Raw genomic sequence first — 25569 nt, 5'->3', positions numbered from 1 at the left:
TTGCCTTTAATTTGTCTGTGGTCTCAACTTGGGATACCCACCCTCTTGATTCGATAGAATTGCTGGAGCATCTAGTCCAGGCTACATGCTGGAGGATGTAAAGATAAATAATAGACTTCGGTATCTTCAATGTTCTGCCATTTCAGTATGATGTGTTTAGGCATGGATTTCTTTAGTGTTTGTTTGTTTTGAGATGGAGTCTCGCTCTGTCACCCAGGCTGGAGTGCAATGGGCAATCTCAGAGCACTGCAACCTCTGCCTCCGGGGTTCAAACGATTCTTCTGCCTCAGCCTCCCGAGTAGCTAGGATTACAGGCACGTGCCACCACGCCTGGCTAATTTTTGTATTTTTAGTAGAGGCAGATTTTCACCATATTGACCAGACTGGTCTTGAACTCCTGACCTCCTGATCCGCTTCCCAAAGTGTTGGGATTACAGGTGTGAGCCACCACGCCCGGCCTCTTTTGTTTTATTTAGCTTAGGATATCTTTGCTTCTTTGTGAATTTGTATTTTTCATCAGTTCTGGAAAATTATCAGCCATTATTTTTTCCAAGATTGCCTCTCTTCTACTCTCTCTAATTTCTACCTTTTTTTTTTTTTTTTTTTTTTTTTGAGACAGAGTCTCTGTCGCCCAGGCTGGAGAGCGAGCGCAGTAGTGCCATCTCGGCTCACTGCAACCTCCATCTCCCCGGTTCAAGTGATTCTCCTGCCTCAACCTCCTGAGTAGTTGGAATTACAGGCATGCACCATCATGCCCAGCCAATTTTTGTATTTTTAGTAGAGACGGGGTTTCACCATGTTGGCCAGGCTAATCTCAAACTGATGACCTCAGGTTATCCACCAGCCTCAGTCTCCCAAAGTGCTAGGATTACATGCGTGAGCCACCACGCCCAGCCTAATTTGTACATTTGAGACTTTCATAAATACCTGATTTATGCCCCCCTTTCATATGTCCAACTCTTTGTCTCTCTGTGCTGGATCATTTTGATACAGCTCCAATGAATGGAGAAACACCAGGTTCTTCCTCTGGAGTCCAATTAGATAAAATGACACGGACACATGTGGAGTGGTTTTAAGGAGCCGAGAGTTTAATAGGCCTGAAAGAAGGGAGAGGGCAGAAGGAAGAAGCTCCCCCATACAGAGACAGAGGGATGAGGGGCTCCATAAGCCCAAAGAGGAGACCCCAAGTGGAGTGGAAACCAGCCAGGTACATACAGAGGCTGGGGGAGGCAGTGTCTGATTTGCACAGGGCTCAGGGGATTGGTTTGACCAGGCATGTTATTCATGTAGCCCACGAAAAAAGCTGGCCCTCCCACCCTAGTTTTTTAATATGTAAATACAGGGCACCATGATGTTCTACACACATGGGGATATGTGTGGGCGGCCATGTTGCCAGGAATATGTGGGGCAAGGGCAAGAAGGTCTGGGGAATCGCCATGTTTGGGTGGACCCAGTTTCTAAAGGCCGGCATTTGCATATTAAAGATTGCCGGCCTGGCTCTAAGAGCTGCTTTAAAAACAAAAACCTCCAGGCTGGGCGTGGTGGCTCAAGCCTGTAATCCCAGCACTTTGGGAGGCCGAGGCAGGCACATCACAAGGTCAGGAGTTTGAGACCAGCCTGGCCAACAATGTGAAACCCCCGTCTCTACTAAAATATATAATAATATACATATATTTGTGTGTATATAAATTAGCCGGGCGTGGTGGTGTGCACCACCTGCGACTGTAATCACAGCTACTCAGGAGCCTGAGGCAGGAGAATGCTTGAATGTGGGAGGCCGAGGTTGCAGTGAGCCGACATCGTGCACTCCAGCCTGGGCCTGGACGAAAGAGTGAGACCCTGTCTCAAAAAAAAAAAAAAAAAAGATGGGTCTTATCCAGAATCTACTTGAATTGATGTGATGCAATGTACAAGTCCCTTGTCCAGCAAATGCCAAAGAAATCCATTAAATTAGTTACCCATTCAACAAAAATAAGTCCATTCAACAAAAATAAGTCCTGTGCTAAGCAGTAGGGATAAATTAATGACAAAACCAAATGTGACCCCCCAACCTCATGGTACTCACAGTCTAGCACGGGTGTGGGGGAGAGAAAGTGAGTCTTCACTCACAGATGAATAAACATGACAAGAGCTACAAGGCTGGTGTTAAAATGTAAAAGGGTAAAACTCCCCCTCATCTGGGAGGGGCTGCTCAGGGCAGATCTCCTTGAGGGGGTATCTTAAACACTGACACCTGAGGGCAGGTGGGAGTTAATTAGGGAAAGAAGGAAGGGTGGAGTTTTCAGTGAAAAGGAACAGTGGAAATGCAACAGCAGGAATCTGGGTGTGTTCCAGGGACAGTGAAAAGCCAAAGAGGGAGGGAGAACCCCAGTTAGAGCGGCTAAGGTGCCCGATGGTAGGGGCCACGGCTCTTCACCTGGGTGAACATTTGAACCACCAGAGGATCCGCCTGCCTCTGCCTCCCAAAGGGCTGGAATTACAGGCATGAGCCACCGCCTTTCTTAATAAACTTTCTTAACAAACTTGCTTTTGCTTTGCACCGTGGACTCGCCCTGAATTCTTTCTTGCAGGAGATCCAAGAACGCTCTCTTATGCTAACAAGATCGGATGGTGGGTCCCTATCATTACCCCTGAGGCACAGGGCTTGTAGACAAGAGGGAAAGGGCATATCTGCTTCAGAGGGGATGTGGCGGACAATTGAAAAGCAAAATAACATCAAGATTGCTTTGACCTGAGGGCAGGATTCCAGTAAGTACCTGCTTTTACACAGGGGTCAACAGATGAACTGGAAATCTCGGAGGCCATCCCAGAACTGGGGGTAATCAGAAGCCAGTAAGATGGATTAGCATCCAAAATGGGGCTGCTGGTGGGGCATGGTGGCTCACGCCTGTAACCCCAACACTTTGGGAGGCTGAGGCAGGAGGATTGCCTCTTGGGGCCAGGAGTAAAAGACCAGCCTGGGCAACATAGGGAGACCCCGTCTCTACAAAAATTTAAAAACTAGCCAGGCATGGTGGTGTGTGTCTGTAGTCTCAACTACTCAGGAGGCTGAGGCAGGAGACTCACTCGAGCCCAGGAGGTCAAGGTTACAGTGAGCAAAGATCATGCCACTGCACTCCAGCCTGGGTGACAGAGCAAAACACTGCCTCTTAAAGAAAAAAATTGAGTTGCTTTAGACTCCACACTGTGTGATTCCATATGTTTGACATTCTCAAAAAGACTAAACTATGGCAATGGAAAGAGATAAGTGGTTGTCAGGGGTTAGGGATGGGGTGAGGGTAGGACTGTAAAAAAGTTGTGGGAATGATGGAACTGTTCTTATCCTGATTACAAAGGAGGGCGGTGTTTGAAGGAATCTATACAAGTGCTAAAATTCATTGAACCCTACACCAAAGGGAAAAAATTATTTTTATTGCATGATCATTTAAAAAGTAACAAGAAAGAGGCTCCCCAGGTGATCTCAGTGGGCAGCCCAGGTGAGACACTGATATTGGGGGTGGCAGAGCATATAAGGAGTTTTTTTCTTTATTCTTGAGCACTGGAGAGTGCCGCTGGGATAGGAGCCTTCCTGGGAACCAGGCGTGAGGCACCAGGCCGGGCCAACAGCAGCCTTTCCTAAAGAATAATCAAGGTCCCTCACAAGCTAATCCCAAAAAGACTGTTTTGCCTCAGGCCTCTCTCCTCTCCCAATACATATCTCCCTCAACTCTAGCTGCTTGTGGTCTCCCAATGGTGAGTGTGTGGCGGCTTAGAACTCAGCTTCTCACCCTGTCTGCTGCTATCCTGTCGAAGCCATTCATGAGCCTGGCAGGCCTAGTACCATGGTGGTTAGGGACTGGGCACTCTGGAGACAACACAGTGGTCACCAGTAGGTAGTCTAATACATTGTGCTCTAGATCAAAACTCTGGTTTACAGGAAATACAAGATAAAGGAATACATTAAATAACATCATAAGTATATAATCAGACAAATCTAATATAGGAGGCATTCTACAAGACAACTGGCCTGGGCTCTTTAAAGAAACCAGTATTGAGGAAGGGGCTATGGCTCACACCTGTAATCCCAGCACTTTGGGAGGCCGAGGCAGGCGGATCACCTGAGGTCAGGAGTTCGAGATCAGCCTGGCCAACATGGTGAAACCCCACCTCTACTAAAAATACAAAAATTAGCTGGACGTGGTGGCGGGCGCCTATAATCCTAGCTACTCAGGAAGCTGAAGCAGGAGAAACGCTTGAACTTGGGAGGCAGAAGTTGCAGTGAGCGGAGATTGCACTCCAGCCTGGGTGACAGAGGAAGACTCTGTCTCAAAAAAAAGAAAAACGAAACAAAAACCAAACAAGCAATATTGGTTTTTTTTAAAAGATCAATAAGATTGATAAAATTCCATGTTAGAGTAAAAAAGAGAGAGAACAGGGATTACCAATATTAAGAATGAGAGGTTATCACTACAAATTCTGGAATCATTAAAAGAATATAGAGGATATTATGAACAACTTAACATCAACAGATTTGACAAATGACATTTCCTTGAAAAACACAACATACGAATGTTAACACGGATGAAACAGAAAATTCAAAGAGCTCTGTATTTATTAAAGAAATCAAACTCATTATTTAAAAACCTTCCCACAAAGAAAATTCCAGGTCCAGATGGCTTCACTGGTAAATTATCAAAGACAAAAGGAAGAAATAACATAAAACCTTTCAAATTTACATCAGAGCTATATATGCTGAGATGTCAATGATCCTTCAAAGTAATTGTTAAAAAAAAAAAAAAGGCTGGGCGCGGTGGCTAATGCCTGTAATCCCAGCACGTTGGGAGGCCTTGGTGAGCAGATCACCTGAGGTCAGGAATTCAAGACCAGCCTGGTTAATATGGTGACACCCTGCCTCTACTAAAAATACAAAAATTAGCCGGGCTTTATGGCACGCGCCTGTAATCCCAGCTACTTGGGAGGTTGAGGCAGGAGAATCTCTTGAACCTGGGAGGCGGAGGATGCAGTGATCCAAGATCTGCAGCCTGGGCGACAGAGCAAGACGGAGCAAAAAAAAAAGGGCAGGCCGAGTACAGAGGCTCATGCCTATAAGCTCAGCGTTTGGGAGGCCAAGGTAGGAGGATTGTTTGAACCTAGGAGTTTGAGGCTGTAATGAGCCATGATCATGCTGGAGCACTCCAGCCTGGGTGACAGAGTGAGACCTCCCATCTCAAAAAAAAGGAAAAAAAAATTTTTTTTTTTTTTAATTTAGCTGGGCATAGTGGCATGTGCCTATAGTCCCAGCTACTCAGGAGGCAGAGGTGGGAGGATCACCTGAGCCTGGGAGGTTGAGGCTGCAGTGAGCCGAAACTGTGCCACTGCACTCCAGCCTGGGCAACAGAGTGAGACCCTATCTCAAAAATGAATAAATAAAAAATAAAATAGACCGGGCGCGGTGGCTCAAGCCTGTAATCCCAGCAATTTGGGAGGCCGAGACGGGCGGATCACGAGGTCAGGAGATCGAGACCATCCTGGCTAACACGGTGAAACCCCATCTCTACTAAAAAATACAAAAAAAAAACTAGCAGGGCGAGGTGGCGGGCGCCTGTAGTCCCAGCAACTCGGGAGGCTGAGGCAGGAGAATGGTGTAAACCCAGGAGGCGGAGCTTGCAGTGAGCTGAGATCCGGCCACTGCATTCCAGCCTGGGCGACAGAGTGAGACTCCGTCTCAAAATAAAAAAAATAAAATAAAATAAAATAAAATAAAATAAATAAAAATTTCAAAAGCAGTGTGCAAAAACACAAGTAGTATTTTCTCACGTATGTAATGAATAAAGATGATATATAGGTACTGGAGATATACAGGTGCTATAGAAACTTTAGAAAGTTCATGCAACTTTCAGGCCGGGCGCGGTGGCTCAAGCCTGTAATCCCAGCACTTTGGGAGGCCGAGACGGGCGGATCACAAGGTCAGGAGATCGAGACCATCCTGGCTAACACGGTGAAACCCCGTCTCTACTAAAAAATACAAAAAAATTAGCCGGGCGAGGTGGCGGGCGCCTGTAGTCCCAGCTACTCGGGAGGCTGAGGCAGGAGAATGGAGTGAACGCGGGAGGCGGAGCTTGCAGTGAGCTGAGATCTGGCCACAGCACTCCAGCCTCGGTGGCAGAGCGAGACTCCGTCTCAAAAAAAAAAAAAAAAAAAAAAGAAAGTTCATGCAACTTTCTATGCGTGAACTATCTCTGCAAGGATACCCTGTTGCCTTAGAGTGAAGAAACTGGTGCACAGAAATTCAGGAGTGAGAGGAAGACTAACTTTTCACTCTGTTTCCTTTTGTATTGTTTTAGTTTTTACAAATATGAACCATGCATGTGATTTTTTTTTAAAAAAAGTTCAAAGGCGGCCGGGTGCGGTGGCTCAAGCCTGTAATCCCAGCACTTTGGGAGGCCGAGACGGGTGGATCACGAGGTCAGGAGATCGAGACCATCCTGGCTAACACGGTGAAACCCCATCTCTACTAAAAAATACAAAAAAAAAACTAGCAGGGCGAGGTGGCGGGCGCCTGTAGTCCCAGCTACTCCGGAGGCTGAGGCAGGAGAATAGCGTGAACCCGGGAGGCGGAGCTTGCAGTGAGCTGAGATCTGGCCACTGCACTCCAGCCTGGGAGACAGAGCAAGACTCCGTCAAAAAAAAAAAAAAGTTCAAAGGCTTCATTTTTAGGGCTCACATGGTGGCTCACATCTGTAATCCCAGCACTTTGGGAGGCAAAAGTGAGAGGATTCCTTGAGGCCAGGAGTTTGAGACTAGCCTGGGCAATACAGCAAGACCCTGTCTCTACGGAAAAAAAAAAAAAAAAATTGAAAAGACTTTTTAAGCTCAGGCTTTGCTGGATTCTAACCTGGCTGTTGTCACTCGGCTCTGTGGATCATGTACTAAAGAAAAGACAGCAGAAAAAGATAGTAAAAATCTTACAGGCAGCATGGTGGCTCACACCTGTAATCCCAGCGCTTTGGGAGGCCGAGGTGGGTGGATCACTTGAGGTCAGGAGTTCGAGACTGGCCTGGCCAACATGGTGAAACCCTGTCTCTACTAAAAATACAAAAATTAGCTGGGCGTGGTGGCATGCGCCTGTAACCCCAGGCACTCAAGAGGTTGAGGCAGGAGAATCACTTGAACCCAGGAAGCGGAGGTTGCAGTGAGCCTAGATCGTGCCATTGTACTCCAGCCTGGACAACAGAGCAAGACTCCGTCTCAAAAAAAAAAAAGAAAAAGAAAAAGGAAAAAAAAAAATTTACAGTCTGGCATCTCAGGGAAAGAGGTCTTAAATCTGCACTTGGCCACCAACTGGCTGTGTGACTTTAGGCAGGTGTCTCCATCTCTCTGAGCCTCCACTTTCTGTTGTTGTTGTTTGTTTGAGACAGAGTTTTGCTCTTGTTGCCCAGGCTGGAGTACAGTGGCGTGATCTCGGCTAACTGCAATCTCCACCTCCCGGGTTCAAGTGATTCTCCTGCCTCAGCCTCCTGAGTAGCTGGGATTATAGGCGCATGCCACCACACCCAGCTAAGTTTTGTATTTTTAGTAGAGACGGGGTTTCAGCAGGTTGGCTGGGCTGGTCTTGAACTCCTGACCTTAGGTGATCCACCTGCCTCAGCCTCCCAAGGTGCTGGGATTACAGGCGTGAGCCACCGTGCCCGGCTGAGCCTCCACTTTTAACATCTGTGAATTGAGCGAGGATTAACCTCGCTCAGCTCCTGGGAGGTAACCTCTAAGCCTTTGTACTATCCTCCTTGATAAAAGTATTTTTGTTTGGGAGGTTGAGGTAGGAGAATTGCTGGAACCTGGTAGGCAGAGGTTGCAGTGAGCCAAAAATCGTGCCACTGCACTCCAGCCTGGGTTACAGAGTGAGACTCTGTCTCAAAAATGTTTTTAAAAGAGTATCTCTGTTTATCTGGGGACCTTGGGCCATGCAGTATCAGCTTGACCTCTGGAGGAGCTAGAGACAAGGTCGGTCATGCAGGCAGTCAGCCATGCCCGTGTGACCCCAATAAAAACCCTGGTCATCAAGGCTCTGGTCAGCTTCCCTGACTGCAATTCTCAATGCATGCTGGGAAAATTGAGCACTGATCTCTTGACTCCACTGGGAGAGCATGACTAGAAGCTTGCTCCTGGAGTCTCCTTGTGCCTCTTCCCTTTGCTAAGTTTAATCTGTATCCTTTCACTGTAACAAACCATAACCGTGAGTCTCATGGCTTTTCTGAGTTTTGTGAGTCTTTCTAGAGAATGATTGAACCTCATGTGGTCTTGGGGATCCCCAAACCAGGGGTGATTAATGGTACATGCTTCATCATGAAGACAAGTATGAATGAGATTGTATACACCACAGCACTTAATGACCACAGCCAGTGCTTACTGAACACAGATTGTGTACCAGGTTGTATGTGTCCATTAATTGGATCCACACAACAGCTCTGGGAAACTGATATTATGATTAATTTTTTTAACTTTTTTGGTGAAATGTACATTCAGGAATGTATAAACATAGGTTATAGCTTTTAAAAAAAGACTTACAATGTGAGAACCAGGTGCTGTGGCTCATGCCTGAAATCCCAGTACTTTGGGAGGCCGAGGTGGGAGGACTGCTTGAGTCCAGGGGTTCAAGACCAGCCTGGGTAACACAGTGAGACTCTGTCTCTACCAAAAAAACAATTAAAAATTACCCTCGGTGTGATCACATGCACCTGTAATCCCAGCTACTTGGGAGGTGGAGGAAGCAATTGCCACAAAAGCAGTTAAGTAGCTCGTCCTGGATCACAAAGCCCAATGTCCTGAACCCAGGGATCCTTGCTCCGGAGCCCCTGTTTTCCCCAGCACGTGGTGATTACCTAGTAAGTGCAGGCTGTTGTGCTGAGGATTGTTGGGGGCTGTTATTGGGGGTTCGCCTCCCGTTACCGTTACTCTGAACTCTGTCCCCATTTGTTAATAATTAATTGCCCTCAAGGAGCCTGTGATCCTGAGGTTTTGCCCAGTTAATCAGTCACTGCCCCCAGTCTGAGCAAGGGGCAGTTGGTGAACCTGTGGCCTCCAGGGCACCTTCTCTGGTGTGGAGGCAGCCAGGGACCCAGGATGCTCCGGACCTGTTACCTGCTCTGTTCCCAAGCAGGTCCCCTGACGAGGGGCTGGCAGCCCCTGAGCTTTGATGGTGGTGCCTTCCAACTCAAGGGCACAGGAGAGCTGACACGGGCCTTGCTGGTTCTCCGGCTGTGTGCCTGGCCCCCACTGGTCACTCACGGGCTGATGGTGAACAATGATCCCGAGGACCAGCCTGGAGGCTCCCCATAGCCTGGCGCTGAGCCCTCGCTCTCTGTCACCCAGCTCCAGGCCTGGTCTCAGGGACTCCTCCTGGGCTCCCGGCTCTCAGGCGCGTTTCTCCGAGCATCCGTTTATGGGCAGTTTGTGGCTGGTGAGACGGCAGAGGAGGTGAGGGGCTGCGTGCGGCAGCTGCGGACCCTCAGCCTCCGGCCACTGCTGGCAGTGCCCACTGAGGAGGACCCGGACTGTGCTGCCAAGAACAGGTGAGTAGGGAGCCAGGGCCCAGGGAGGCTGGGAGGATGCAGGAAGGGGCTCCGCAGGTCAGGACCTGACGCCTGCTGGCTGGGCAGTGAGGTCTGGTATGAGGGGAACCTCGGCGCTATGCTGCGGTGTGTGGACCTGTCGCGGGACCTCCTGGAGCCCCCCAGCCTGGCTGAGGCCAGCCTCATGCAGCTGAAGGTGACGGCGCTGACCAGCGCTCGGCTCTGTGTAAGGAGTGCAAAGATGGGGGTGCCAGGAGGGCACGGCTGCCCACCGGGCTCCGCAAACCACCCCACCTACCACCCCATTTCAGAAGGAGCTAGCCTCATGGGTCAGAAGGCCAGGAGCCTCTTTGGAGCTGAGCCCCGAGAGGCTGGCTGAAGCCATGGACTCTGGGCAGGTAAGGATCTCAAGCGGGACTGTCGGGGACAGAGTGCCTTGGACTCAGATGCGGCCACATGGCGCGCCAGATGTTCAAAATGCTCACGGCCACCTCCAGCCTTGGAGCAGCCAGCAGAAATGCAGCTGTAGCTCCCAGGCATGGTAGAAATGGATGGAATCAGGGTCATCTGGGTTCTCAGGGAGGAGCCTGGAGGCTGGAGGCTCTCAGAGAAGGGACTGGGATAGAAGCTGTTTATCAGCTAGAAAGAGGTACTTCAATGTGTCCTCAGTCAACACAGCCACACGGGTGTGAGCTGGCTGGGTGTAAGTTCTGATTAGGCCAATGGAATCTTAGTTTGTTCATTCAATCATTATTTCCTTTTTATCTCTATATTCTATTTCAACCTTACTCCATCTTTTTTTCTTTCTTTCTCTCTCACTCCTTCCTTTTTCTTTCTCTCTCTCTCCTTCCTTCCTTTCTCTCTCTCTCTTTCTTTCCTTCCTTCTTTTCTTTTTCCTTCTCTCTCCCCTCCCTCCCTCCCTCCCTCCCTCCTTCCTTTCTTCCTTCCCTCCCTCCTTCCTTCTCTCTCTCCTCCCTCCTCTCTCTCTCTCTCTCTCTCTCTCTCTGTCTTACTGTGTTGCACAGGCTGGTCTCTAACTCATAGCCTCAAGCAGTCCCCCAGCCTCAGCCTCCTGAAGTTCTGGGATTATAGGTGTGAACCATCACACCCAGCCTCCTGTCTTGTATAATGCATATCTTTTTGTTTCTATGATTTTGTTTTGCCAGGTGTGTACCATTCGTGGGGTCATATTTTCCCCAATATTCTATTATAAAAATTTTCAAATATACAGAAAAGTAAAAAGAATTGTACATGAACATCCATGTACCTGCCACCTTTAACTATACTCGCTTTAAATCATATCTATCCTCTATTCCTCTATCCATCCATCAATCCATCTTATTTTTTGGTGCATTTCAAAGTGAATTGCAGACTTCAGTATGTTTTCCCCCTGAATGCTTCAGGATGTGAATAATGGGCTCATTATAGAGCCCAATAATTATTCCCAGTACTTTTTTCTTTCAAGGTAAAACAATGAACTACACACATTGTAAATGTGCCCCTTGATGAACCTTGACCAAAACACACACTTGAGCAATCCAAATCCCTATCAAGATTTAGAACATGGCCGGGAGCGGTGTCTCATGCCTGTACTCTCAATACTTTGAGGCTGAGGCAGATGGATTACTGGAGGTCAGGAGTTTAAGAATAGCCTGGCCAACATCGTGAAACCCTGTCTCTACTAGACATACAAAATTAGCCAAGCGTGGTGGCATGCGCCTGTAATCCCAGCTACTGGGGAGGCTGAGGCAAAAGAATCACTTGAACCCGGGAGGCGGAGTTTGCAATGAGCCAAGATCATGCCATTGCACTCTAGCCTGGGCAAAAAGATCAAAATTCTGTCTCAAAAAAAGAAAAAGAAAAACAAAAAGATTTAGAACATTTCCATCACTGCAAAGTTCCCTCCTGCCCATCTCCATCAATCGAGAGAATGTTTTAAATTTACACAAAAGCATTGTATCAGCTATCTCACTCTACTTCTTATTTTTTCCACTGATATTAAGATCCACACAAAGTTTTGTTTTGGTTTTGTTTTTGTTTTTATACAGGGTCTGTCTCTGTCACCCAGGCTGGAGTGCAGTGGCATGATCACAGCGCACTGTAGCCTCGAACTCCTGAGCTCTAGCAATCCTCCCACCTAAGCCTCCCAAGTAGTTGGGATTATAGGAATGAGCCACCACGTCCAGCTAATTTTTAAAATTTTTTGTAGATAAAGGGTCACACTGTATTGCACAGGCTGGTGCCTGAAGAATCCTTGTGCCACTGGCTGCTGCACGGTTTACCTCTCCTGGGGTGAACCCCTGGGTGGCCTCTGTGTCTCCACCCTCCCAAACAATGCTACAGTGCACATGCTGATGTTTCTTTTTCTAATTTTTTTATTTGTAATTTTTACTTATCTATTTATTATTATTATTTTAAGACAGAGTCTTGCTCTGTCGCCCAGGCTGGAGTGCAGTGGTGTGATCTTGGTTCACTGCGACCTCCGTCTCCCAGGTTCTCCTGCTTCAGCCTCCTGAGTAGCTGGGATTACAAGAGCGCCCACCATCACGCCCAGCTAATTTTTGTATTTTTAGTAGAGATGAGACTTCACCATGTTGGCCAGGCTGCTCTCAAACTCCTGGCCTCAGGTGAAATGCCCGCCTCAGCCTCCCAAAGTGCTGGGATTATAGACGTGAGCCACTGCGCTCAGCTCTTTTTTTTTTTTTCAGATGGAGTCTCCCTCTGTCGCCCAGGCTGGAGTGCAGTGGCCGGATCTCAGCTCACTGCAAGCTCCGCCTCCCGGATTCACGCTATTCTCCTGCCTCAGCCTCCCGAGTAGCTGGGACTACAGGCGCCCACCACCTCACCCGGCTATTTTTTTGTATTTTTTAGTAGAGAGGGGATTTCACCTGGTTAGCCAGGATGGTCTGGATCTCCTGATCTCGTGATCCGCCCGTCTCGGCCTCCCAAAGTGCTGGGATTACAGGCTTGAGCCACCGCACTCGGCCTTTTTTTTTTTTTTTTTTTGTCAGGGGCGGGGGATGGCCTCTGGCTCTGTTGCCCAGGCTGGAGTGCAGTGTTGCGATCTCGGTTCACTGCAACCTCTGCCTCCCAGGTTCACCCGATTCTCCTGCTCCAGCGTCCCGAGTAGCTGGAACTATAGGTGTGTGCCACCATGCCCAGCTAAGTTTTGTATTTTTAGTAGAAATGGGGTTTCACTATATTGGCCAGGCTGGTCTTGAACTCCTGACCTCGTGATCCGCCTGCCTTGACCTCCAAAAGTGTTGGGATTACAGGCGTAAGCCACTGTACCTGGCCTTATTTGTAATTTATAAAGTGTATCAGAGAACACATAGAAAAAAGATTTCATGGTTCAGAAACTCAGCTTGGGAAAGTAAGGAGTTCATCTCTTCATGAGCTTTAGTTTATTCCTGTGGGGAGAGTGACAGTAACTTCTTGGTTTTAAGCAGGCTGGGTGCGGTGCCTCATGCCTGTAATCTGCATTTTGGGAGGCTGAAATTGGAGGCTTACTTGAGCTCAGGAGTTTAAGACCTGCCCAGGCAACATAGTGAGACCCCATTTCTACAAAAAATGAAAAACTTAGCCTGTGTGCTGGTGCACACCTGGTGTGGAGGCTAAGGCAAGAGGATCACTTGAGCTCAGGAGGTCAATACTAGCCTGAGTAATACAGTAAGCCCTCATCTTTACAAAAACTTTCTTAAAATTAGCTGGATGTGGTGGCAGGCACCTGTAATCCTTGCTTCTCTGCAGGTTAAGGTGGGAGGATTGCTTAAGCTGGCAAGTTTGAGGCTGCAGTGAGCTAAAAATTGTGCCACTTCACTCCAGCCTGGGCGACAGAATGAGAGACCCTGTCTCTAAAAAAAAAAAAAAAAGAAAAAGAAAGAAAGAGGGCCAGGTGCCGTAGCTCATGCCTGTAATCCCAGCACTTTGAGAGGCTAAGTGGGGGTGGATCACTTGAGGTCAGGAGTTTGAGACCAGCCTGGACAACGTGGTAAAACCCCATCTCTACTAAAAATACAAAAGATTATCCAGAAGTGGTGGCACTTGCCTGTAGTCCCAGTTACTCAGGAGGCTGAGGCAGGAGAATCACTTGAACTCACACTACTGCACTCTTGCCTGGGAGACAGAGTGAGACCCTGTCTCAAAAAAAAAAAGAAAAGAAAAGAAAAAAAAGAAGGAAAGGAAGGAAGGGAGGGAGGGAAGGAAAAGAGAGAAAGACCCAGGCTCTGGAAAGGCTGAGGTTCAGACCTCAGGTCTGCCCTGAGTTAGCTGTGTGACTTTTGACAAGTGACTTCCCTGCTCTGCGCCTCAGTTTCCCCATCTAGAAAAAGGGGGACAATAACAGTTGCTACATCAGAGGGTGGTAAAGATTAAATGAGTTGGCCGGGCGCGGGGGCTCAAGCCTGTAATCCCGGCACTTTGGGAAGTCGAGATGGGCGGATCACGAGGTCAGGAGATCGAGACCATCCTGGCTAACATGGTGAAACCCCGTCTCCACTAAAAAATACAAAAAACTAGCCGGGCGCCATGGCAGGCACCTATAGTCCCAACTACTCGAGAGGCTGAGGCAGGAGAATGGCATAAACCCGGGAGGCAGAGCTTGCCATGAGCTGAGATCCGGCCACTGCACTCTAGCCTGGGCGACAGAGCGAGACTCCGTCTCAAAAAAAAAAAAAAAAAAGATTAAATGAGTTAAATCTTTGGTGGGTGTCTGAAATAGCTCCCTGAGGGCCTGAGACTATGCCCCAAGTCAAGGGGGAGACAATCCTCTGTTGGGGGAAGAGGAAACCAGGCTGCTGCCCCCAGCTTTTCCCTCCTCCAGGAGGCAGCATTCTCCCCACCATGGGAGGGTTGTAGCTTCCAGCCCAACCTGCCTCCAGATTCCATGAGCAAGCCTAGGCCTGTCATCCATATCGACCTTATTGGATATAATAAAGCTTTCAGCCCCACCTATTCCTCTTTCTTCCATTTCCCAACTTCTTTGAACCCAGCCAGACTCCCTGGAGTCACCAGCAGCTCACATTCAGCCAGATGAATCTGCATAAGACTGTGAGTTAGAATAATTGTTACTTCCATGTTACAAGCGTATCCACTCCCGAAGTGTTTGCTGAACATCTATCTTGTTCCAGACACGGTGCTAGGGGCTGAGGGGGCATGAAGGTGTAATCTCTGACCTCGAGGCACTTCCTTGCAAGTCAGGGGCAAGAGACAATAATTAAAACCAAAGTCAGAATCCCAGCACTTTGGGAAGCTGAAGTGGGAGGATCACTTGAGCCCAGGAGTCTGAGACCAGCCTGGGCAACATAGGAAGACCTTGACTCTACAAATAGTAAAAAGTTAGCCAGGCGTGGTGGTGGGTGCCTGAGGTCCTAGGTACTTGGGAGGCTGAAGTAGGAGGATTGCTTGAGCTGGGGAGGTAGAGGCTGCAGTGAGCCATGATCGCACCACTGCAATTCCAGCCTGGGCAACACAGCAAGACTCTGTCTCAACAAAACAAAACAAAAATCAGTACGTAACAAGTAGGGGAAAATAAGGCTGAGGAACAGGAAAAGAAGTTGCCAATGTATAGCTGGGAAACCATGTTGAGAAAGTGGCATTAGAGCAAATACTTGAAGGAAACATAGCAGCAGGTAAAGGCCTGGAGGTGGGAAGTTCCCCGTCGTGTTCAAAGAGTAGCAGGGAGAGCTGAGCACAGTGGCTCACGCCTGTAATCCCAGCACTTTGGGAGGTCAAGGTGGGTGGATCACTTGAGGTCAGGAGTTTGAGACCAGCCTGGGCAACATGGTGAAACCCCGTCTCTACTAAAAGTACAAATATTAGCTGGGCACGGTGGTGAGCACCTGTAATCCCAGCTACTTGGGAGGCTGAAGCAGGAGAATCACTTGAATCCAGGAGGCGGAGGTTGTAGTGAGCTGAGATCATGCCACTGCACTCCAACCTGAGCAGCAGAGCAATAATCCATCTCAAAAAACAAACAAACAAAAACTGAGGCCCAGAAAGGTTATATAACTTACCCAAGTCACACAATAGGTGGTGGAGCCTGGATTCAAACCCTGATTCTAGGCTCATAACTCCCTCAGTTAAAAGTACCTAACTGATATTGTTCATTTTTAGATTTCTAGCAACTTCTAAGCTTTTTCCCACTTCCCCTGCTGCCCCCTAGAACCTCCAGGTCTCCTGCCTCAACGAGGAGCAGAACCAGCACCTCCAGGCCTCCCTCAGCCGCTTGCATCGGGTGGCCCAGGTAACCCCTCCTGCTGGGGTCTGGCTCCACTGCCCCTGCTGGACACGCAGGACCCTGACCACCGTCTCTGTTACCCTCAGTATGCCCGGGCCCAGCATGTGCGGCTCCTGGTGGATGCAGAGTACACCTCACTGAACCCTGCGCTCTCGCTGCTGGTGGCTGCCCTGGCCGTGCGCTGGAACAGCCCAGGAGAAGGCGGGCCCTGGGTGTGGAACACCTACCAGGCCTATCTAAAGGTGTGCAGTGTGTTCCGGGAGGTGCAGGCTGGGGAACCCACACCCTGACCTACCAGAACCTGCCCGCGTGCTGCGTACAGGACACATTCGAGCGGCTGGGGAGGGACGCAGAGGCCGCACACAGAGCCGGCCTGGCCTTCGGAGTGAAGCTGGTACGAGGTGCCTATCTGGACAAGGAGAGAGCGGTGGCCCAGCTTCATGGGATGAAGGACCCCACTCAGCCTGACTATGAGGCCACCAGTGAGAGGTAGGCCTGGGCCAGCCGGCCTCTGCAGGAAATAACACCTAATGGTCGGGTGCAGTGACTCATACCTGTAATCCCAGTGCTTTGAGAGGCTGAAGCTAGAGATTTACTTGAGAACAGGAGTTGAAGACCAGCCTGGGCAACACAGGGAGACCTCATCTCTAAAAAATTTTAACAATAGCCGGGTGTGATAGCACGTGCCTGTAGTTCAGCTACTTAGGAGGCTGAGGTGGGAGGATCACTTGAGGCCAGGAGTTCAAGGCTGCAGCGAGCCATGACTGCACCACCACACTTCAGCCTGGGCAACAGAGTGAGACTCTGTCTCAAAACAAACACACACACAAACAAACAAACAAAAAACCAAAAAGAAACGCCTACAGTGGCCTCTGAGCCCCACATGCTCTGGTCCCTGTCACTTCCCTAACTTTCTCTTCCTCTCCCTCACTCCACTGCAGCCACACTGGCCTCCTCCATGATACCCAGGGGCTTGGCATTTCCTGTTCCCACTGCCTGGGACATTCCCACTGCAGACAGCAGCATGGCCCCATCCCTCACCTCCTTATATCTTTACTTCTTGGTACCTTCTCTGGGGGCCACAGGGACTCACCCAGGTTACAGAGCAGGTGGCCGAGCCATGCTTGGAATCTAGGCTCATGTCCGAGATCTGCAGGGGCTCCAAGGCACGTTTGTGTACCATTGGCTTAACTGGCACCAAGCCAGGCACAGTGGTGTGTGCCTGTTATCCCACCTACTTGGGAGGCTAAGGTAGGAAGATTGCTTGAGCCCAATATGAGCAACATAGCAAGATCCCATCTGTAAAAACATTAAAAATAAAAAATTATGGCCAGGCATGGTGGCTCATGCTTGTAATCCCAGCACTTTGGGAGGCTGAGGCAGGCAGATCACTTGAGGTCAGGAGTTTTGAGACCAGCCTAGCCAACATGGTAAAACCCTGTCTCTACTAAAAATACAAAAATTAGCTAGGTGTGGTGGCTTGCACTGGTAATCCCAGCTACTTGGGAGGCTGAGGCAGGAAAATCACTTGAACCCAGGAGGCAAAGGTTGCAGTGAGCCAAGATTGTGCCACTGAACTCCAGCCTGGGTGACAGACTGAGACTCTGTCTCAAAATAATAATAATAATAATAATTTGCACTATTATTTTAAAAATTGAAATATAATTCACATATCATAGAATTCACAATTTTAAAACATACAATTCAGCAGAGTTTAGTATATTCCCAAAATTGCGCAACCGTCACCACTCTTTGATTCCAGAATATTTTCATCACCCCAAAAAGTAACCTCATACCAGTAAGAAGTCAGTCACTTTCTGTTCCCTCCTCCCCTCAGCCCCTGGAAACCACTAACCTACTTTTTGTCTCTGTGGATTTGCCTATTCTAGACATTTCATATAAATGGAATCACACAATATGTGACCTTGTATATTTGGCTTTTTTCATTTGTTTTTTAACTTATTTTTGAGACAGGGTCGCACTCTGTCTCCCAGGCTGGAGTGCAGTGCTGCAATCTTGGCTTGCTGCAGCCTTGACTCCCCAGGCCCAAGCCATCCTCCCACCTCAGTCTCCCAAGTAGCTGAGACCAACAGCGCACACCACCATGTCCAAAAATTTTTTTTTTTTTGTAGACACGGGTTCTCCCTATGTTGCCCAGGCTAGTCTCGAACTCCTAGGTTCAAGCAGCCCTCCTGCCTTGGCCTCCCCAAGTGCTGGGATTATAGGCATGAGCAGCATGTCCAGCCTCGACTGTGCATTTTAAAGGCAGAATAGCCTACTGATAAGGAACCTGGGCTCTGGAGCATCAGACAGCCTGAGTTCAAATCCCAGCCTGGTCACCTCTAGCTGTGTGACCTGGGGACGAGAGGTGGAACACTTCTCAGTTTCAGTCTCCGCACTCTGTAAAAAGGGAATAGGAACATCTGCCTCCCGGAGCTGATTTGAGAATTAAATGAGTAGGCCGGGTGCGGTGGCTCAAGCCTGTAATCCCAGCACTTTGGGAGGCCGAGACGGGTGGATCACGAGGTCAGGAGATCGAGACCATCCTGGCTAACACGGTGAAACCCCGTCTCTACTAAAAAATACAAAAAACTAGCCGGGAGAGGTGGCGGGCGCCTGTAGTCCCAGCTACTCGGGAGGCTGAGGCAGGAGAATGGCGTAAACATGGGAGGCGGAGCTTGCAGTGAGCTGAGATCTGGCCACTGCACTCCAGCCTGGGCGACAGAGCGAAACTCCGTCTCAAAAAAAAAAAAAAAAAAAAAAATGAGTGATTAGCTTTTTCCCAAGGAAACAGAATTCCGCACAAAGGGTTTTAACTAAAGGAAATTTGGTGAAGGGGCTGTTTATAGAAGCGTCAGGGACCAGGCACAGGGCCTCACACCTGTAATCCCAGCAGTTTGGGAGGCCAAGATGGGAGGATCGCTTGAGCCCAGGAGTTGGAGGATTCAGTGAGCTGAGATCGTGCCACTGCACTCCAACCTTGGCAACAGAGTGAGACCCAGTCTCTAAAACAAAAACAAAAACAAAAACAAAAAGGAAGTGTGGGCAAAGTCAGGGAAGTTATTAGGAAGCTATTTCTTTTTTTCTTTTTTTTTGAGATGGAGTCTCGCTCTGTCGCCCAGGCTGGAGTGCAGTGGCGCAATCTCGACTCACTGCAAGCTCCGCCTCCCGGGTTCACACTATTCTCCTGCCTCAGCCTCCCATGTAGCTGGGACTACGGGCGCCCGCCACCGCGCCCGGCTAATTTTTTGTATTTTTAGTAGAGATGGGGTTTCACCATGTTAGCCAGGATGGTCTCGATCTCCTGACCTCGTGATCCTCCCGTCTTGGCCTAACAAAGTGCTGGGATTACAGGCGTGAGCCACTGCGCCCGGCCTAGGAAGCTATTTCGACCCCTATGCTGTAGTTGAAGGAGAGGGGCCACCTTAGGGAGCTGTGGTCACACAGCGAGCACAGTCAGGGTGAGCAGGGAGGGGCTGAGGTGAGACACCCACACTCCTTCCTGCACATGACTCCATGGGGGATGTGGGGCAAAAGTGTCAGCTTCCTGAGGGGCAGAGAAGGGTGGAAAACAGGTCTGGGGGGCGATGGGGAAGACCCACAGAGGATGTGAAGTACATAGGGTGGCCCGTGGCCTGCAGCATGTTTGCAAGGCATTTGCCAGTGTTTTTCCTCTTCCATATCAGTACCCAGACAGTGTCCTCCTTCCTTTTCACAGTTTCCTTAGCCAGTTCCCCATTTATGGACATCTGGGCTGTTGCTAGTGATGTTCTGTTGACAACGCAGCAGTGATAACCGTGGGGAAATGTCATCTCGTGCACATGATGCGACCCTCTCCTGTGAGACCGTTGCCACTGTCCCACAAAGACTTCATACCCCTCTTATCTCACACCATCCTCACAACAGTGCTGCTCGGAAACTCACAGTGACAAGAGACTAACATGGGGCTGGGCGCGGTGGCTCACGCCTGTAATCCCAGCACTTTGGGAGGCTGAGGTGGGCAGATCACCTGAGGTCAGGAGTTTGAGACCAGCCTGACCAACATGGTGAAACCCCGTCTCTACTAAAAATACAAAAATTAGCTGGGTGTGATGGTGCATACCTGTAATCCCAGCTGCTCAGGAGGCTGAGGCAGGGGAATCACTTGAACCTGGGAGGTGGAGGTTGCGGTGAGCCAAGATTACCACTGCATTCCAGCCTGGGTAAGAGAGTGAGACTCCATCTCAAAAACAAACAAACAAAACGCCCCCCAAAAAACCTAAAAGATGAAAGTGGCTCAGAGAAGGGATGTCCCTTACAACTGGTGCAGATGGAACAGGGTACTGGTTCCAGAGACCCCTCGCTTAGGAGCACCCCACCCACCCCAGTCCCTGGGGCCTGAGCCTCGCTTACCAGGTGAGCTGAACAGAGCATCTCCCTTCAGTTACAGCCGCTGCCTGGAACTGATGCTGACGCGCGTGGCCCGCCATGGCCCCATGTGCCACCTCATGGTGGCTTCCCACAATGAGGAATCTGTTCGCCAGGCAACCAAGCGGTATGAGGTGGAGGGATAGGCGGGAAATAGGTGCCCACAAAAGGGCCCTCGCTTCCTCTCCCTTGCTCGAATGCCAGAGATGGACAGAGGTGTTCTGGGGAGAATTTTGAAAATATTTAAAGCCGGGCGCGGTGGCTCACGCCTGTAATCCCAGCACTTTGGGAGGCCGAGGTGGGCGGATCACGAGGTCAGGAGATCAAGACCATCCTGGCTAACATGGTGAAACCCCGTCTCTACTAAAATATACAAAAAAGTGAGCCAGGTGTGGTGGCGGGCGCCTGTAGTCCCAGCTACTTGGGAGGCTGAGGCAGGAGAACGGCATGAACCTGGGAGGCGGAGCTTGCAGTGAGCCGAGATTGCGCACCTGCACTCCAGCCTGGGTGACAGAGCAAGACTCTGTCTCAAAAACAAACAAAAAACAACAACAACAACAAAAATTTATAGCCGGGCATGGTTGGCACATGCCTATAATCCCAGCACTTTGGGAGGCTGAGGCGGAGGACTATTTGAGACCAGCCTGGGAAACACAGAAAGATCCCATTTCTACATCAAATTAAAAAAAAAAAAAAAAAAAAAGCTGGGTGTGGTGGCACACACCCGTAGTCCCAGCTATTTGGGAGGCTGAGGTGGAAGGATCACTTGAGCCCAGGAGGTTGAGGCTGCAGTGAGCAGTGCTTGAGCCACTGCACTCCGGCCTGGATAACAAAGCAAGACCCTACCTCTTCAAACAAACAAACAAACAAACAAACACATTAACCCCTGCTATACCTGTAGATCCTTATAGGTTCCAGATGGACAAGATGTCGCCTCTTATTTGCTGGGGCATAAGAAGGTCTGAGGGCTCCAGGGAAGTGGCTGGGAGTCCCTGGGGGACCTTCAAGGAATGCAAAGGACTTATCATTATGTATCATTGAGTTTGGAAATACTTCAATATTTGAATTACTGGAGCTGCCATATGGGTGCATAGTGGCTGACTCTAAGCTCTAGATGCAGCCACGGTCTGGAGTGATGATGTGGTCTTTTCTGCAGCATGTGGGAGCTGGGCATTCCTCTGGATGGGACTGTCTGTTTCGGACAACTTCTGGGCATGTGTGACCATGTCTCTCTGGCACTGGGTATGTGAATGTCTCCCCCACCCCCACCAAGCCCCAGGCCTCACTCCCTCCCAGCCAGAGCCCTTCTCCTATTCCCAACCAAGGCCCAGCCTCCAGATCCTTCCAGAGAGATCTGTCATTCCAGTGTCTGTGGGCCTTCCAAGGCTGTGTCTCTGTGTCTGTCGTCTGTCATCTCTGCTGGTTCTTGGTCACGGTGTATTATTTCTTGTGTGTTTTGTTATCTTTACTCCTTTTGCTCCTCAGGGCCTGACACCAGATAATTAACGTTTTCTTCTGCCAGGTGCTAAGCAGAACAAAATCACTTTATCCTAAATTCACAGCTTGAGGTTTCTTGAGACACCCCACTGGTGCAAATTTGAACTACAAATACATAAGGGGGTTAACCCATAGCCCCAACTTTGCAGAGGTGGATTTTTCTGTTTTGTTCCTTGATCTGTTTACAACCAAGACCATTTCCTGGGACTGGGGGAAGGTTGCAATGTTGACTTTTTATTAACTCTTACTCTGAGGGTGTAGCTTTTTGGGTTCTGGCTTAACTTGAGGAAGTTCTCCCTTATAACTCTTACCTCAGTCAGGCTTGAAGTCTGACTCAATGTCCTCCCAAAACTCTGTGAAGTCATCAAATAGCAGCTTGGTTTTGCTTTCAGGGCAGAAGTGGCTTGCTGTGTGTCCCTTCTCTCTCTGAGTTCTCATTTTCTTATTTATTTATTTAGAGACAGAGTCTTGCTCCATTACTCAGGCTGGAGTCCAGTGGTGCCATCTTGACTCACCGCAACCTTTGCCTCCTGGGTTCAAGCAATTCTCCTGCCTTAGCCTCCCAAGTAGTTGGGACTACAGGCACCTGCCACCATGCCTGGCTAATTTTTGTGTTTTTAGTACAGATGGTTTCACCGTGTTGGCCAGGCTGGTCTCGAACTCTTGAACTCAGGTGATCTGCCCACCTCAGTCTCCCAAAGTGCTGGGGTTACAGGCATGAGCCACCATACCTGGCCTCACTTTCTCTTGATTCTTGGATTAGTAAATTCCTTACTCTCTTGGCAGCATTTTAATAGCTAAGATTTTTTAAAATGCAAGCTGGATGCAGTGGATCATGCCTGTAATCCCAGCATTTTGGGAGGCCAAGGTATGAGGATCACTTGAGCCCAGGAGTTTGAGGCCAGCCAGAACAATATAGTGAGATTCCACCTCTACAAATAATAAGAACAATTAGCTGGGGCAGGGTGTAGTGGCTCACACCTGCAACCCCAGTATTTTGGGAGGCCAACGTGGGTGGATCACTTGAGGTCAGGAGTTCGAGACCAGCCTGGCCAACATGGTGAAACCCTGTCTCTACTAAAACTACAAAAATTGGCTGGGCATGGTGGTGCATGCCTGTAATCCCAGCTACTGGGGAGGCTGAGGCAGGATAATCACTTGAACCCAGGAGGCGGAGGTTGTAGTGAGCTGAGATCATGCCACTGCACTCCAGCCTGGGCGACAGAGCCAGATTCTGTCTCAAAAACAAAATAAATAGACCAGGTGCGGTGGTTCACGCCTGTAATCCCAGCACTCTGGGAAGCCAAGGCAGGCGGATCACCTGAGGTCAGGAGTTCGAGACCACCCTGGCAAACATGGTAAGACCCCTGTCTCTACTAAAAATACAAAAATTAGCCAGGCATAGTGGCATACTCCTGTAATCCCAGCCACTCAGGAGGCTGAAGCAGGAGGAGAATCACTCGAACCTGGGAGGCGGAGGTTGCAGTGAGCGGAGATTGTGCCACTGCACTCCATCCTGGGCAACAGAGCGAGACTCTGTCTCAGAAAAACACCAAAAATGAAAAAACAAAACCCACTCTCCCTGCAGGGCAGGCCGGCTATGTAGTATATAAATCCATCCCCTATGGCTCCTTGGAGGAGGTAATCCCCTACCTGATCCGGAGGGCTCAGGAAAACCGGAGCGTGCTTCAGGGTGTCCGCAGGGAACAGGAGCTGCTCAGCCAAGAACTGTGGCGGCGGCTGCTGCCAGGATGCCGAAGGATACCCCACTAGCACCCCTGAGGGGGTCATGTGGTCAATAAAGGTCCTTAGGCACTGCCTAAGCTGCTGTCCTGCACTGACACCGCCTCCTTGTGGAAGGGCTCATCTTGACCTCAGCCAGCCCAAGCTAGGGGTTTTGCAGTTCAAGAGAGATCATTAGGCTGGGAGTGGTGGCCCTTGCCTATAATCCCAGTGCTTTGGGAGGCCAAGGTGGGAGGCTTCCTTCAGTCTAGGAGTTCGAGACCAGCCTGGGCAACATAGCAAGATTCTTTCTCTACAAAAAATTAAATCAGTAGGGCATGGTGGTACGTGCCTGTGGTCCCAGCTCAGGAGGCTGAGGCGGGAGGATCACTTGAGCCCAGGGGTTTGAGGCTGCAGTGACCTATGATTGTATCCAGACTGTTCTCCAGTCTGGGTGACAGAAAGAGACTGTGTTTCAAAAAATAAAGAGGTTGAGCGTGGTGACTCACACCTATAATCCCAGCACTTTGGGAGGCTGAGGCGTGTGGATCATGAGGTCAGGAGATCGAGACCATCCTGGCTAACACAGTGAAATCCCGTCTCTACTAAAAATACAAAAAAAAAAAAAAAAAAATCAGCCGGGCGTGGTGGTGGGCACCTGTAGTCCCAGCTTCTTGGGAGGCTGAGGCAGGAGAATGGCATGAATCCAGGAGGCAGAGCTTGCAGTGAGCTGAGATCATGCCACTGCACTCCAGCCTGGACAACAGAGTGAGACTCTGTCTCAAAGGAAAAGAAAAGAAAAGAAAAAGATCGTTAGACACCCATTGAGAATAGTAAGGGCACTGATGGAGGACTAAGGAAGCCTCCCCCACCTCTGAGGCAGTCCATCCTGGGTTGGGTCTGACCAGTGACTGATGCAGAACTTTCTTCATCCCAGGGGATGCCTAAAGGAAGGGCACACATGGAGAGCAGACACCAAGGCACTGAAGTCAAGGGGCTTGGCCCAGGCCAAGTGGCCAGAGAGGGACAGAAGAAAGAGCCAAGTCATTCTGTCAGTTAATAAGCATTGAATGAAACTAAGCACAGTGGCTCATGCCTGTAATCCCAGCACTTTGGGAGACCAAGGCAGGTGGATTGCTTGAGGTCAGGAGTTTGAGACCAGTCTGGGCAACATAGTGAAACCCCATATCTCTCAAAAAAGAAAGAAAGAAAGAAAGAAATTAGCTAGCCAGGTGCGGTGGCTCACACCTGTAATCCCAGCACTTTGGGAGGCTGAGGCAGATGGATCACGAGGTCAAGAGATTGAAACCATCCTGGCCAACGTGGTGGAACCCCATCTCTACTAAAAATACAAAAATTAGCCTGGCGAGGTGGCACTCACCAGTAGTCCCAGCTACTTGGGAGGCTGAGGCAGGAGAATCGCTTCAACCTGGGAGGTGGAGGTTTCAGTGAGCCAAGATAGTGCCACTGCACTCCAGCCTGACGACAGAGTGAGACTCCATCTTAAAAAAAAAAATTAGCTAGGTGTGGTGGGTGGCCTGTGCCTGTGGTCCCAGCTACTTGGGAGGCTGAGGCAGGAGGTTGGCTTGAGCCCTAGAGGTGGAGGCTGGAGTGAGCTATGATCTCACCACTGCACACCAGCCTGGGCAACACAGTGAGATCCTGTCTGAGAAAAACGCCAGGTACAGTGGTTCATGCCTGTAATCCCAGCACTTTGGGAGGCCAAGGGGGGCAGAAGTCAGGAGTTGGAGGCCAACCTGGCCAACATGGTGAAACTCTGTGTCTACTAAAAATACGAAAATTAGCTGGGCGTGGTGGTGTGAGCCTGTAATCCCAGCTACTCGGGAGGCTGAGGTAGGAGAATCGCTTGAACCTGGGAGATGAAGGTTGCGGTGAGCCGAGATCGCGCCACTGCACCCCAGCCTGGGCGACAGAGTGAGAATAAAAGCACTGAATGAGGCCTCCTTTGAGCTAGGTTCTGGGGTGAACAATGCTGTGAACACAACAGTGACAAGAACGACCCCAGGTCCTGCCTTACAGAGCTTAGTCCGGTGTGGGTAGACAGCCCCATCCTCAGACAGTGACAGCCCCGACTGGTCAGGGCGGTGGGTCCCAGGTCTAGTAGCTGGGTTGTGTTGGGGAAGGGGGTGCTACTGC

At 49.6% G+C, this 25569-nt stretch overlaps 1 protein-coding gene across 2 annotated transcripts; it reads left to right on the top strand.

Annotated features, from left to right (window-relative positions):
• Window positions 1-9068: 9068 nt before the first annotated feature.
• Window positions 9069-23531, top strand: LOC117092378 (hydroxyproline dehydrogenase). 2 transcript variants are annotated; one of them, XM_033225821.1, is made up of 10 exons: window positions 9069-9273; window positions 9349-9548; window positions 9636-9774; window positions 9860-9946; window positions 15712-15792; window positions 15873-16028; window positions 16109-16275; window positions 20210-20320; window positions 21350-21435; window positions 23279-23531. In XM_033225821.1, exons 1-10 carry the CDS (start codon window positions 9100-9102, stop codon window positions 23461-23463), a joined length of 1386 nt encoding a protein of 461 aa, XP_033081712.1. In that variant the 5' UTR covers window positions 9069-9099; the 3' UTR covers window positions 23464-23531. The 2 variants fall into 2 exon arrangements, with proteins under 2 accessions (XP_033081712.1, XP_033081713.1); XM_033225822.1 differs by lacking the exon at window positions 15873-16028.
• Window positions 23532-25569: the final 2038 nt, after the last annotated feature.

The sequence above is a fragment of the Trachypithecus francoisi genome, unplaced genomic scaffold (genome assembly GCF_009764315.1).
Source record: "Trachypithecus francoisi isolate TF-2019V2 unplaced genomic scaffold, Tfra_2.0 Lachesis_group12, whole genome shotgun sequence".
In the NCBI taxonomy this organism is placed as follows: Eukaryota; Metazoa; Chordata; class Mammalia; order Primates; family Cercopithecidae; genus Trachypithecus; species Trachypithecus francoisi.
Note: the sequence above shows the minus strand (reverse complement) of the source record. Positions and strands in the feature narration are given on the sequence as shown.